Source organism: Danaus plexippus, chromosome 27 (assembly GCF_018135715.1).
Source record: "Danaus plexippus chromosome 27, MEX_DaPlex, whole genome shotgun sequence".
Taxonomy (NCBI): domain Eukaryota; kingdom Metazoa; phylum Arthropoda; class Insecta; order Lepidoptera; family Nymphalidae; genus Danaus; species Danaus plexippus.
The window spans coordinates 2017509-2032736 of NC_083555.1; the positions used below are offsets into that span (position 1 = coordinate 2017509).

Here is a 15228-nt window from a genome sequence, read left to right on the forward strand (position 1 = left end):
TTTTAATGGAAATGTGTTATATATGCGTTTTTATTGAGATTTATAACATTATAAACATATGTATATATTATGGATACAAGTCTGCTTTGTCGGTTCACTAACACAATACGTAACTATGATACACAATGTGCATATCTCTCTTGATAATTTTTGTTTTGTAAAGATTTATAGAGTAAAAATTACTCTATTCATAATGATTATTGACTATAGAAATACCATTTTTATTTATAAACAAATTATTTATGGTTTTAGTAGCTATATTTAAGCTTTTATCAATAATGTTTAAGGTTTAAGGGTTTTTTATCAATAAGAAAGTAATTTTTTTTCTGAAAATGATTGGAAAACTCAGTCCGTAATATAGGAGAATAATTGAAATTGATTTGTTATATGTGCAACATTTTTTTTCTTATGTTATTAAAATATATAAAGAAATAACTGAAATAAAAATTTGAGTTACAGAAAATGTAATGTAATCGTGAACAGTGGGAGAGGAAGGGACTTTGTTTTAGTAAATTTTACATAGATTTCATATAATGAAATAGTTTGGGGTGAGATTAATGTCTGCATTGTGTTTTACTTGCATTATTGTGTATTTAAGAAAGCAAGAGAGTTAAATAAATTTGAAACAAAACCGTATTCTAAATTAATTTTCTAATCGATAGACATATTTCTGTGTTATTAAAATATTGGTTAAATCTTGTTTCTTTGACTTCATGCATATTGTAACAGTTCAATCAGAAATTTGGATGCCAGCCAAATATCATTACGCAAACGTTAGACATCCTGAAATCAATGGACAAATGTACTTGGGTTATTTATCGGTAACATTGTTATCGTAAGTTTTTACAATTTTTCAAATTAAATATTTAATTATGTACTTATGATATCAAAGATATAAGATTAATTTAAATATCAACGGTTTAATATGTCTAATAATTGTTCTTTATCATTTCACTACCAATAATATTGTAGGTTGTTGTTGTTGTTTTATCCAATAGTATTAAAGTCGCATAAATTTTCGTATATTCTTATTTTATTCACGAAAAAGAACTATATTAATGATATCTATGACTTTCGCGAGTTTTATTCATTTAAATGAAACTGCAAAGTAACCGAAACGTCGGGATTATGTAGTTTTTAAATAATAAAATCCGCGTAGTATATCCGAATAATACTAGTTACATTTAAATAAATGAAACTAATATTTTTCGCATAAGATGCTAAGGGTGCTTTATTTTCGTAAAAAACTACATACTCCCGAGGCGAGGTTTCGGTCACTTTTCAACGACCGTGATCACGGGCAAACATATTTTTTATACAAGAAATAAAGCACGCGTATTATATCCGAAAAATATTAGTTTCATTTAAAAGACCTCTATTATATGACATTGAACCACCGTGAGGATTCAAATACCATCGGTTTGGAGTTGGCAACACTGCGTAAGCAAATGTTTAATAAACGACATCATATAATATAAAGACAGGAAAAATATATTTATACTATTGTATTTAAAGTTGCCGTGCAACGTTAAGTATCGATATCTTAAGTATGGATTTGTTTTATTAATCCAGCACTGTGAGTTTAAGCCTTATTAATTCATAAAACGCGTGCGATAAGAAAATAAAGTGTTTTAAAATAAATTTAAAAATATGTAATCTTTAGTCACAAAAAATATACAAAATTTTCAGAAATATAAACATAAGTATTATAAAATATCGGTTTTATATATTTTAATCTAGTTACAGCAGATGAAACATCGAAAAACGTACAACTTATACGACTATAATATACATATGTATGTATATATTACAGAATTGAAAGAACATAAGACACGAGAAAGAAGTAGACTTAAAATAAAATTGTGATATAATGTTGAATACAAATATTAGTCATCAATCAAAGTTGGTGTAAGTAAAAATAAATAAATTATTAGAGGACGTACCTATGTTAGCACAGACTATTTTATGGACATCTCTGTGAAAGATCGACTGCGTAAAAATAATTTCGTATTTCTATGGACGTACAGAATGATGGATTGTGTATTGCAGGTGAAAGAAAAAAAAAATTATGTGTAACAATATTTTAAGTCCGATTTGTCTCGCTTTCTCAATAACCTGTTATTAATAAAAAAAAAAAAAAATAGATTTAAAATAGCTGTGTTTCTCAATTTTATAGGTTTATGAGACGATAGCTAATTAGTTTATTTTTATATTCTAAAGCTGCTTATAAAAAAATTGATCCGAATTTTTTGGCACTTTCCTCGTAGGACACACAAAGATAAACTTTTTCGTAAAACGATGACAGATATAGCTCATTTTAAGACCTGTTAATTATTTATTTTTTACGTTTGTGTTGGCGATAATAATACTTTTTGCTTTCACAATTTTATACATTTATAATTCTATTCCTCTGATCCGACGCCCCACAGTACCAACTTCTTCCACTTGAGTCCACACAACGACCCCATGGTCACAGACGATCTAGAACCCTTAAGCCTCCGAAGGGATGTGAGCGCCCTCTATGTTTTCTCTTGTCTGTACAACGGAAAATGTTCCGAGGAATCATTTGATATAGTGTCATCAACACCATATTACCTACATCGCATTACTCGCCGTGTTGGATTTCATCCACATCACATAGATGCACTCAGTTGAATGACTGCACTAGCGTCGCTGTCATTTTTCCACGCACGTGCAGGATGTGGAACGATCTCCCACCCGAGGTTTTCCCAGAGAGCTACAATATGGGGTCTTTCAAAAATCACATGTTTAGGTACCTCCGCAACAATCAATGCCTGCAACTGTTAAACCTCTCGCTTCCACTTCTACCGCGTACAAATTTACGAAAAACTGTTGTCTGTGAGTTCGTTAGTGAGCTCGTAATACTTGTTGGCCTTGATGGCATGGTCTTTGGAGATGTTGGTTTCTTAAGGAATCGTGAGCTCTATTAGTTCAACGCGCTTTAATTTGCGAATATAAAAATATATCTGGTCTGAATTCCGACGCACAAATATCCCCTGGGATTTTTTATTGTTTCTCATAGGTGTCCACAATTATAGTCCATTCCGGACTGCTTTAGTGATAGTTGCCTAACTGACTGCTTGACTGCTCTAATGCCTTGATTGCGCGTTTATAGTTGTTTATTTTCGCGCTCTGGTTACTAAAAGACTAATAGCTCCACGTATGGTTTTTAAAAAACCTATTGTGAGTATTGATCACTATCCAGAAGTAACCTACATTCCACCAGCAAATACTTAGGAGTTCCCACTGCCTCCCTGCAGGTTTAGCAAGTTTTATCGGTACCTTTACTCCATCTTACTAAATTACACCGAGCTGGGATAGTCATTTGCAATGCATTAGACAAAATTTTAGGAGTGCTGACTGCCAATCATGAATTAAGGTGAGCTATTTTAGTACTAATGGGTTACAAAAAACCCTATGTTTAACCACTCATTTTGCATTTTTAAACTCATAGCATGGATCTTATATTTCGCATTCTCGTCTTACCTAATAAAATATTTTAATATATATCCATATCTTTGGTCTTCTTACTTGATCCTTAGTTACAAGGTAGGATTACTCTGTTACTCTGTAACTTTGTGCTCTTATCACATGCTTTTTATACAATTGAACTCTTGACTTCCAACTCTGGGCCATCATTGTCTTTGAGGACGTTGTAACGACGTCATCATGGGATTTCCCCAGGAAATGTCTCTTGAAAACTCTTAGGTGTTTATAAAGCTCCGACGGCCTTTTTAGATACATGCCAAAAGTATTACGATCACTGAATAAAGACGAATCATCTGACAGCGCGAGCCCGAGACACAAATTCAACACATTATGTATTTTTGTGAAAAAAATCGACAAACATCCGTACATCCATCAATGTATCCTGACAAACTTTCTCATTTATAATATTAGTAGGTTTCAATCTCGAAACACATTTTGGTGAAACAATTTTTAAAGATTCTAATTTAATTTTACATTTTAATAAAAAAAATATTGATATATTTGTATTTTCTGTTATCATTCTTATGCAAAAGTATTTACTTTTGTTGATAGTGAAATCATTACGCTGTGTTAGTATGAAAGAATTATAGTTAACGTATTTTTTGTCTTATTATCTCTGGTTTGTGGAACATAATAACCTAGAAGGCAATGGTTTATGGTTTTTTCTTTAGCTTTTCGCGTTAATTTCTATCTCAGACTCTCACGATTTCCTCGTGAGTGAAGTGTTACAAAACGGATTACAAATATACATCAAGACGTAAATATGATAAAATAAAATAACCTGGTACGTACTATTTTAATAAAAATCAATAAAATAATGAGATCTAAGATTTTCGCGAGTTTTATTCATCGGGATTCGTGATCATGACCACGGTTGCAGAAAAGTAACCAAAACGTCAGGACTATGTAGTTTTTTACAAAAATAAAGCACGCGTAGTATATCCGAAAAATATTAGTTTCATTTAAAGCAATAAAATAAATGAATAAATAAAATTTGTTATTCAATAACAATAAATAATAAACCTTACCAATAAAAATCAATAATCCATTATCTCTTTGTGCACTGTTCACACATTTTCACCCACTTAATCACAATTCGTTACCTTTCCAGTCGACTTTCGTATTATAGAGTCCGGCCTGCGCGGGCGCCGGTCGCTATTTGGATCAACGCATGCGTTAAAAACTATTTATAATTTAGCCGGGTGAGACAGACGGCCAGTTTGTTGTGACCTATGTATAAATACTTAAGGTAGATTTACACTGAACGAAACCCTAATTACTCTTAATGTATGTATAATGTATAATATGTTTAATTTTTTTAGTATGATAAGATTTTTTTGTGAGAATGATACTTTTTTTTAAAACATATTATGTTAAAAAAAAAATTCAGATATAGTTCCTTAATTATCGTTGTGTCGAAATAATTGATTTAGAAAGGTAAGTCATTGTCTATATTTTGAGATCAATTATTTTTTATTGAGACACAATCAACATAAAAAGTATGAAAAAAGTATATAACGTTTTTAAAAAAAAATTAAGACTGCTATTGATTCTTTATTCACCAAATCTTTGATAAATCTTGGATTGTGGATACAGTCTTAACATCTATTATTATAAAATTAGACAAGCGTTGAGTGTGCGGTAGCTCAAGATAAATTTGTCGTAAACGCTGTTTCACGATGAAATAAATAACCAAAAGCCCCTGAAAACATTGAGTGTGGATCTTTGAATTCAGGGAATTAAAATTCAAATACCTTTTAAGATTTTCGATTAAGACAAAGTCCCGAACAGCTTCGATAGCAAAATCTCTTGAGCTTTTGGTGATGATTGATTGCGTAATGAATTTTTATTTTTGGGTGCACATTAAATGCATCTAATATAATTGCTTTTGACTTACTCATTTTAGATTTTCTACCTTTGACTAATCATACCCATTGCCAACGATTTAAACAGCACTGTCCATTACAAATTTAAAAGGTTTTTTTTCTCACTATTTGAATATCATAGGTTAATTGAAGAAGAATTAAATATATGTATCTACATAATAAATGCAATGACAAATTAAACATATACGAGATAATTTTCATTTTAACAACTAAAGTTCATAGGTGCGTAATCTTCTCAACAAAAGACAACTTTTACACAAGTAAAAATAAGAAATTGAATTTTTGGAACCATTCTTTCTTAACAGAAGCATAACATGTCGAAGCTGATACTATGCAGCTATAGTCGTGAAAAATGGAAAAACCAAAGAATTGTTCGACTCGTGTAATATTAATATAAATTTTGAAAGTAATTTTTGTAAAAAAATTACGTTATAACTCGGTGGGTCAGCTCAAATTGTGATCTGGATGAACAATATCCATTGCTGTTAATTAAGACCCTGGACGAATGAAACTGAGTACATACGAGGTAGACTTACTATAACCTTGGCATCCTGTCTCACTAAGAAGTAACTGGTTTTGTGAAGTGTGTGATATAAGATGAATAAATAAAAAATTGTTATAACTTATATTATTATAATAAAATTTTGACACATGATATATTATTTATATTCATAAAATATGTATTTTTACTAACGATATGTGTGCAATTTTGAATCTTATTTAAAAAAACTACCAAAGTATGCAATTAGTTTTCTTATTCACTATTTATATTAAATTTTTAGTCACTTAGAACTAATTTTCATTATTTCCGACAAAAAAATCATCTACAGGAAGGCATCAATAATATAAATTTATTTATAATTGTGAATTACATGTAAGATTATCACTTACAGCAAGCCTACACAGTAGTTATTTGTCTCAAAGATTAACTTCGACTGATGAGAATAACACTAATGATACGTACTTATGTAACTTACCTATATGGTTCATATTATTGAGCTTTTGCGAAAATGACGTCTTTGAAACACGCTTAAAATTTTAGTGAGTCACAAAATTGTTACAAATCGATAATCGTGCCTCGCCAGCATCGCAAGAACCACTTGAAGCCACTCACAGTTGAACGACAACCTGCAATACTACCATATGTGAAGGGAGTTACTGACAGAATAGGCCACATTTTGAAGAAGGTTTCCATCAAAACTGTTTACAAACCACATAAGAAAGTGAGTCAATTCTTGAGACCAATCAAGAGTAACATTCCTTTGCAACAAGCGGGTGTATACAAACTCGATTGTGACTGTGGCTTGTTATACATTGGACAGACGAAGAGGAGCATCGGTGCAAGGGTTAAAGAACACATCTCAGATATCAAAAATAGGCGCGCGTCGAAGTCAGCAGTGTGTGAACACACAATGGACAAACCAGGCCACTACATTCGGTTTGATGAACCACAAATACTCGCTCAGAAAGACAAGTATATACCGAGGTTAGTTCGCGAGGCTATTGAAATTAAAAATCATCCCAATTTCAATAGAGAAGATGGCTGGAATCTATCAAGCACCTGGGACCGCGTTCTTAAAAATATAAAATCCCATGTCTGTAACCACACCGCAGGACCTCAAGATACCGTAAGCGCATTCTGCCGGCATCCAGAGTGGTACGCCAGAAAATTAAGAAATCGATGGCGGTAGGTGATAAATAACAAGGACCAACTGACAGACATTCACATCTCGTCTGCCCGTGATCACGGTTGCTGAAAAGTAACCGAAACGTCGGCATTATGTAGTTTTTTAAAATAATAAAAATCCGGGTAGTTTATCCGAAAAATATTTGTTTCATTTTCCAATGCACTATCTTTTGCTTTACGGGTGCATTTCATAAAATTTAGTTTCAAATATTGGTGTTAGACGTATCAAAGTCTAGAAAAGTCCCAGCCACAATTTGTAACATAAAGTCTCTTTAAATCTATGTATTTAGAAAATTTTTTCGAATGGAATAAAATTTTTTCGAATGGAATAAACGCGTTTATTAATTTTTTTTCTTTTAAAACACTAGCTATATTTTTACCATAACTTAGACATAAAATTTAATAATCTAAGTTTTCTATTTCAATGCTTTAACTTATTTGTACTTTAATAACAGAAATGTACGCTTGTGAATCTCAGGAGAGCATTTTTAAGAAAGCTAATAGCAGAAAAACGAGTAAAGATAACAAAAGTAGTTCTTTATATCAATATCAGCTTTTTTGATTATGAAAGTATTAAATTAGTATTAAATTAGTATTAGTAGTAGCAATGTTAAAACGTTGCCTACCTTTAGGAACTTTGCGAAGCTAGGAGTTCAAAATACATATTTTATAACTACTTACTGATATCACAAATAAATTTTTATTATTCTGTCACAAAAAATGAAAGGTATTTAAAATACTTCTTTTTATTTTATACGAATTTAAAAACAAATTGTACTATGTATTAAATGTTAATCTTTTCGCTTCACTTTCACAAAGCCTAATGTAGTAAATTTTTATATTGACAAATTGTTTTAGAACAAGTCGCCTTTAAGGGAAGTTTCTATACATGTGCTTATATGATAAACTCTTCAACCAGGGTAACCTAAAATATAGTTTAAAAGCTCGGCCGACAGTAGGCAGTATAGTTGAGGCGATTCGTCCGATTCTGCTTGAGTGGCTTAATCGTGACAACGCGACGTGTACCTTCCGGCTGAGCCGAACCTCTCCGGGGAAAGATGTTTGGGATATACCTTTAGTGGATGGCTCGGAGGGAGCTAACTAGTGTGCCACGGGCACACCCATGCACAGCACACTACGCAACACTGTGTGTGCGTGTGCGTGAGCGTGTGCCATGCATCACACTTTCCAGGAGAGTCCAGCCCTGGCCCATGCACGAGAAAGCCTTGTTGCTAAACTTGTAGCCAATCTATCACTACCGGCCATCGTTAAATATATGGTCGATAATTGTAGGTCATAACAGGCGGTCCTCTCCTTTTATCACATTGCCATGGCAGAAAAGGAGGCAACGGAAGGGCTAAGGAAAGTCCACCCAAAGTTGAGCCAACAACCCCGCAGGAAAGTCGGGCGTAGGCACCTCGCTCACGACCGTCACCTTCCTCCTTAAGGAGGACTAGGGCGACAGGCACGGGGTCTCTGCCGACCCGCTCCGGGGCCCGAGGAAGAATTAAACTGTTTTTTTAGTGAGTAGGCGACTAGGCGTTTTATAACTAGAAATCGCACAGAACCATGCAGCCCTCCCCGGCTGGGTTGTATTAAAATATATATACACTGCTTATGCAGCGCGTATATTTTGACCGGATTAACCGGTTTACTTTTTGTTGTTCATGAATTGCTATTGAGCTAACATTTTAAGATAAAGAAGTTGATATAGATGAACAGGTTATATCCTATCTTCTCCAATTGCCTTCTATGGATTTTTGACACGATTTTATGTAGACTTTTGGTAATTCTTTATCATTCAGTAGAATGTCTCTCACAATGAGGTCATTTAAGCTATGAAAAATTCTTGTGAATATCACAACAATTGCTAGTCTGAAAATTTCACTCTTTGTTATGTAAAATAAACTAGGTACAGTGTTATTTAGTAGGACATTTCCTCGACGATTTTTAGTGTTTTCTTCTTATCTAACTTTGAATCTAACAAATTAAAATGTCGAAATTTGGTGGAGGTATTAGTAGCAGTCGTTAAAAACTTCTTGAAATAACTTGAAGCGTAAAAATTATAAATGAGAATTATGTATTCTGTTCTTTACAAGTTGATAACTCTAATGAAACTGTACTTGGATACTAATTAAAAATTAAGAACATTAAAAAAAAGCGTTTATTTCCAACAATTATTATATTAACAAAACGTTAAAAAGTATACGATCACACAATACTACCAACTCAATTTTTATCAAGTTCCAAATTTGAGAGGTTAAAAAAAAATGTTTCAAAAATCTATAAAGAAAATATATATATCTATCCAACTATTAAAGCAAAATAAAATCCAACATGATAATTTTGAATATCACACATACATGTATGTAGCCTAGACACGAACATTTTGATTTAATATAATGATAGAAAATAATTTTCGCTACAGTGTATAAAGACCTGTAAAAAAGTATTAGCACTTGTTGCTTCACGCTCGCTGTGACTTGTCAGAGTCACAATTACTATTTGAATACCGACATCAGTTCCGTGAAATTGACGATGGTACCGCAAATTAATATGAAAACTCCCACACCCATGAGAATGACGGCGCGCCATAGACGCCACCGGAACTTACCAAGACCAGGTCTCTGCCATATGACCATGAGGTAGATAAGATTTGGCCAAATAAAAGCCATGTTCGATAAACAAAAGGCACCCAACTGAAAACCATCATGTTTAAATACAATACCGAGATCTAAGACTTTCGCGAGTATTTTTCAATGAAACTAATATTTTCGCAATGCTACGCGTTATTTTACTACATACTCCCGATGTTTCGGTTAGGTTTCGGTAATCCAAAAATATTAGTTTCATTTAAATACAATACTGTCATACATCACACCTCTTACCACGCTATGAGAATCAAAATTAATGTCGAGAAGAAATATCCACCATAGCAAAAACCCACATTATTATATATTGATTTTTACATTTTACCCGACGTTTTTTTGAAAAGCCAATATAGGATTATATGATAATGTATACCAGTTTTTTTTTTGAAAGGCTTTCAATGTCATATTTTTCGCGTATACTGCTCTGAATGCGCACTGAAGAGGTTAATGTTTTGAGCTTTGATGAAATGCTCCCAGAACTGGGATGTTATATATTTAATGGGGGGATCTTAGGAAGAGATAAAGACAAGAGATGGTAGAGAAAAAGACGAGTGTATATACTTCATTGTGATTGAATAGAGACATGCACTAAAATTAGGAAATCTTTAGTGGAAGGTAACAAAACTAACTGACAGACGTTCTTATTTCGTCTTTCCATGATCAGGGTAATAGAAAAGGCTAAACGTCACCAAAACATCGGGCAAAATGTATAATTGTAAAAAATGCAAGGTGAATTCAAAGAATTTAGCCATATTTAAATATATATCTTGTCTACATCCAGACATTCAATTTGATTTGTTTTTAAAACCGAATAAGTAAAGAGCAATACTTACGAATCCCATGAGAGCGTTAATGTTAGGGAATATAATAGCGACAATGGAAACAAGGAAGCAGAAAAATGCTCTGTATATCAATTCCCACATAAAGAGTTTGTTTTGATCGTGAAGGAATTTGATATAGTAGAAGCAAAGGTTGAAGGGTACCCAGAAGTTGAGAGCGTGGGTCACATATATCATAATGGCGATACCTCCTTTTAGTAACTTTGCCCATCTAGAATTATCATTATTTATCAGTTACTATTTCTGCATTAGTTGATAAACTTATTGTATTACAAAACAACTAATCTGTAACTTCTGATAGTACTTGTTTGACTTGATATATGAAATGGAAGGATTATGCTATTAAATTATCAAAGACCCATTGTCCTAAGTAATATTTTCACTCAGTTCTCTTGAAAATTATTACATAATTTTTTTTTGAGGTATTAACATTTGATATTGACTAAATATATTAATTAATAAAATAGTACTCACAAAGTCATGGGAAAGTTAACAGTGATAGGTGACTCGCACTTTTCCAAGTAGCCAGTGTATCCAAAAAATGATACCAAATACGTAAATACAATGATGATAGTCATACCTTAAAAGATAAAACATTTAAGTAAGCACAATAAAGATAAATTTAAAATTAAAATAGCTGTTCATTCGCACCAGTTAACAATACTTTTGGAAAGTTTTTCGGCTTCTCCATATTATTTTCTATGGGTATTACAACACCAGAACATGACATACTAAAGACAATCATACCAGTGAACTCAAAGAAATTATATATCTCTGTGTATAGCTTCATGCCTCCAAAGGTTGGGTTATTAATCATTGAGTAATACACAGTCAGAAAAATACAAACACCTAAAGGGACACAAAAAAAGACCATTACATGTGTGAAATTTGGTGAAAATCAAAAAATATATTTGTATGTTTTTCAATTTTTTATTTACTACAAAAAAAATTATAAAACTCCTAATTACCGTTTCGTAAACAAAATTATATGTGAAATAAATATCACATTTTATACATAATCCTAATAAAATAAAATACATTCAAACATATCCTTAATTATAACTTTACTCACAAATAATGAGATTTGCGACTATGGAGAGGGGTGCCAAATATTTTAAATGTATTATCAAACAAACAAGTATCACGGGTATCATCATGATTGCTAAGTATATCCTGATATCACGACCTGAAAAAAATTTATCATATAAGTTTTTTTTTGACTTATCAAATTAATAGATCATTTATTGGTACAATCAATTCAAAATATATATCAGACTTTAAAAAAACCTAGTTAGTTATTAAAAAAAACATTCTGGAATGGTAGAAAGTCGTGATTATTAACCGCCTGAAAAAATAATGTTCTCTATGTTAATATGTTTGAGAATTTTATCCGAACCTCTTCATCACATGTGGACAGGCTTCCTGTCGTACGATTCTTGTCAAAACAAGCGTTTTGTTCGTTATAATAAAAAACATATATTGTTTGCTTTGCAAACTTAAATTTTCAATTTGTTAGATGTGTAATGTCTGCTACAATATATGCCTCAAGATTTCGAAAAATGTATTTGCTAAATGAGACAAATGAATGATATAACAGAATTGAAATAGTCAGGAAACAAAACTTATAATAATTTAATTTAGTTTGTACCATGCAGAAACCAAATCAACTATTCCTCATTTGCATAGATCATGTCACATTAATTTGGTACAACACCCTCCTCCTGTGGATGGACTTTTTCTTGTTTACCAAAATTAAATATATATAACGCCACCTTTTTTTAATTAATAAAAAAAATTTAGAAACAAAATAGTTGTATTATTAGAAAAAAATACGGAATGGTGAAAACAAGTGAACAAACAAAGCTGTTGACGAAAAGTTAAAAATATAAAATCGAACCAGAAAACATACGATCCTACTGATGAAGATGATGACAATACAATCCATTAATAATATACCATTTTACATATATACATATTTGTTACAATTGTTTACATATATACAAGTATTCTGCTTAAAAAAACTCAGATTACTCGCATTTCACATGCTCTTTCTTCAGCTTTTCAATGAAGTTCAATAATTCATCATCATCATCAGCCTATCGGAGCCCACTGCTGAGCAAAGGCCTCTTCTCACATGGAGAAAGTTAGAGCATTAATCACCACGCTTGCTCAAAACGGGTTGGCTATTTCAATCTTATAATTAACTAAATTAAAAATAAAGAATTGCCAGAAAAGGAGAATCCCTTAAAATATTTGTCAGATTACGAGTCATCGCGTCAAATGTATATTGAAAGGTGAAAATAATTTCAAAATAGAGAATATTTTTTGCACATTATAATAATGGAGCGGATTTCGTGAGAAATATGAATCATCAAAATATCGAATGTGAACTCTTTTTAAGGTCACTTAACAACCCTTAGAAAAAAAGACTTTTTTTTCATGTTCAACATTTAAATAGATAAAAAAAATAATTAAAAAATCGTCAGTCATTGATTCGATCAATACGTGACTCGCTCGAGTATTTCCATGCAACAGAATTTTTTACATATTTCAAAATCGATAACCGCACTCCCCACCAATGAAAATAAATCATATAATCTAAGCTTTTCAAACCAATAGATCTGTCTGAGCCTCGAGTAACGTCCGATTCATCATCATGAGCTTGCCTACTATGAAGTATAAGAAATATTATATCGTAGTAGAGAAGAAGAGTCGGTCACTCCTTAAAAACTCCAATTTTAATAATCCAAATTTAAAAGAAATATTCCTTGACGACGTTATTTCGAAATGCTATCAACATGGCCAGATCGAGCCAGCATAGTCAATCTAATAATAACAAATATTATCACCTGCATCTTCTGGAGCATCCTTATCCAAATTCTCCACTAGCTGTTTTATAGATTTCGCTATAATAATCTGATAGCAAGCACAGGATCCATATAAATCAATTCCTATGATTATATCTATGGTATACCTGAAACATTATGCCATCGCAAACCATTCAACTTTACACTTTTATAAGGTAAAGCATCTTACCTAAAAATTTTTGAATATTTCGCCACCTTGGGGTTTGGGAAACACGCCATAGCAGCTTCTCCTACGTCAGGGTAGGTCATAAATGTGACTCGAGTTCTTCTGTAGAGAATTTGCGCTGAGAGCACCAAAATCTAAACAAATTTTAATTAACAGATGTTTGACAATTAAATCATTTATATTTGTCCTTTCATTCGGCATTTATTTAAAATTACATGGAATAGGAAGTAGGGGATAAATGCTTACATGCAAACAGAAGGTCATATAGATTCCAAATATAAGGTTAAATGGCAAAGCCACGGCAATTCCAGCTTTCATATAAGCAACATGTCCTCCTAGAATCCCTCCACCTAAAGCGCCTTTTACCATGTTGGCGACGGAACCTATGTACCTACATAGAATTAAGTATTCGTATGTGCCATCTTGAAATTTAAGTCCTAAGGATTAAAGACTAGAATTGTTAAACGCAAAAAAAAATATTTGGTTTTGTTTACTTTAAGAGTAAGAGAATTGCTTCTTCCAATTTGTTAAATGAAAATTTTACTCGAGGGACCGAAAAATTATCAACAGTTTTAAAATCACTTTCAGTATGATTATAAAAAAGTAAAGTATATATCCTTTAGCTTTTGTCATAATGCTGATAGTATTTAGGTTTCAAAAAAAACGTGACCTCAATGAATGAGATACGATTTCCTCATACACCATAAAATAAAATATTTGCTAAGATCAGTTAATCTCTGTGCATATATGATTAAAAAAGGCGTTTTAATAAAAGAGCTATACAACCTAAGTTCTTATAAGTAACGATTATGTTATTATTGATTACCCTTAATAATCCTTTGAGTAATTTATACGGTTTTGTAATCGTATGTAACCTTAGCGAACATACCCGCTGGGCTTAGCCGTATTTCTAAATTTGACGTAATCAAAGGCATCTTCGTCAGCCTGGCTCGGAGCAAGGTTCTTCCAATTACCTCGGCCTGCACCAGATGGTTGGGGACCGGACTTGCAAAAATTAATAATACTATTAACATTCTGTTCTATTCTCTTAATTAGTAAGTCAATTTTCTCTCAATAACAATCTAATTTAATAATAATTGTAGTTAAAACTTTTTAATATCAACTTCATGATGACTGGAAATATTTCTACTGTCTTTTTAATACTTTCTGATGTTAGAAACAATTTCCTTAAAAAAGTGATTTGGTATCTGTCGCTGCCATTATGTAAAATATTAAATACCATTTGCTGATGAATTATAAATAAACTTCTTTAAACATACCATCTTTATAAAAATATATCACTTCAAAATCACGCAAACAGACAAAAACATTACTCCTATAAAAATAATTCACAAATTATGACCCTGTGACACCATACCGTTCTTTTTTCAATCGAAACTTACTTCTATCAGCGAAAATAATTTTCGGCCAGGTACACCACATTTTTTTTTCTACATCCTAAAAAGTATATCAAACATCATAATAGTTCTGCAAATATAGTAATAATAAAATTTCATAACTTATAAATTATCAACGCTATATATTCATATAAAATAATTGCATGAAATATATCAACTATTTAAACATATTTAATATGAGAGTTCCTCAAACATTTCATAATT

At 31.9% G+C, this 15228-nt stretch overlaps 2 protein-coding genes across 14 annotated transcripts in view; both read right to left on the reverse strand.

The window, feature by feature from the left end:
• Positions 1–4665, reverse strand: part of LOC116775529 (ryanodine receptor) — an 84306-nt gene extending 79641 nt beyond the window's left edge. For all 10 annotated transcript variants that reach the window (XM_061525038.1, XM_061525036.1, XM_061525034.1 and 7 more), the window contains exon 1: positions 4539–4665. The gene's annotated coding sequence lies outside the window, so the exon portion shown is untranslated. The remainder of the gene's footprint in view (positions 1–4538) is intronic.
• Positions 4666–9233: 4568 nt separating this feature from the next.
• Positions 9234–15165, reverse strand: LOC116775794 (proton-coupled amino acid transporter-like protein pathetic). Of its 4 annotated transcripts, none has more exons than XM_032668786.2 (10): positions 15010–15165; positions 14496–14611; positions 13853–13989; positions 13610–13740; positions 13423–13547; positions 11646–11759; positions 11225–11422; positions 11048–11153; positions 10568–10784; positions 9234–9782 (listed from the first exon to the last, which is right to left on the reverse strand). In XM_032668786.2, exons 2-10 carry the CDS (start codon positions 14539–14541, stop codon positions 9585–9587), a joined length of 1272 nt encoding a protein of 423 aa, XP_032524677.1. In that variant the 5' UTR covers positions 14542–14611; positions 15010–15165; the 3' UTR covers positions 9234–9584. The 4 variants fall into 4 exon arrangements, with proteins under 4 accessions (XP_032524677.1, XP_032524676.1, XP_032524675.1 ...); XM_032668785.1 differs by lacking the exon at positions 15010–15165 and adding an exon at positions 14887–15003; XM_032668784.2 differs by lacking the exon at positions 15010–15165 and adding an exon at positions 14887–15003 and having other exon boundaries at positions 13853–13997.
• Positions 15166–15228: the final 63 nt, after the last annotated feature.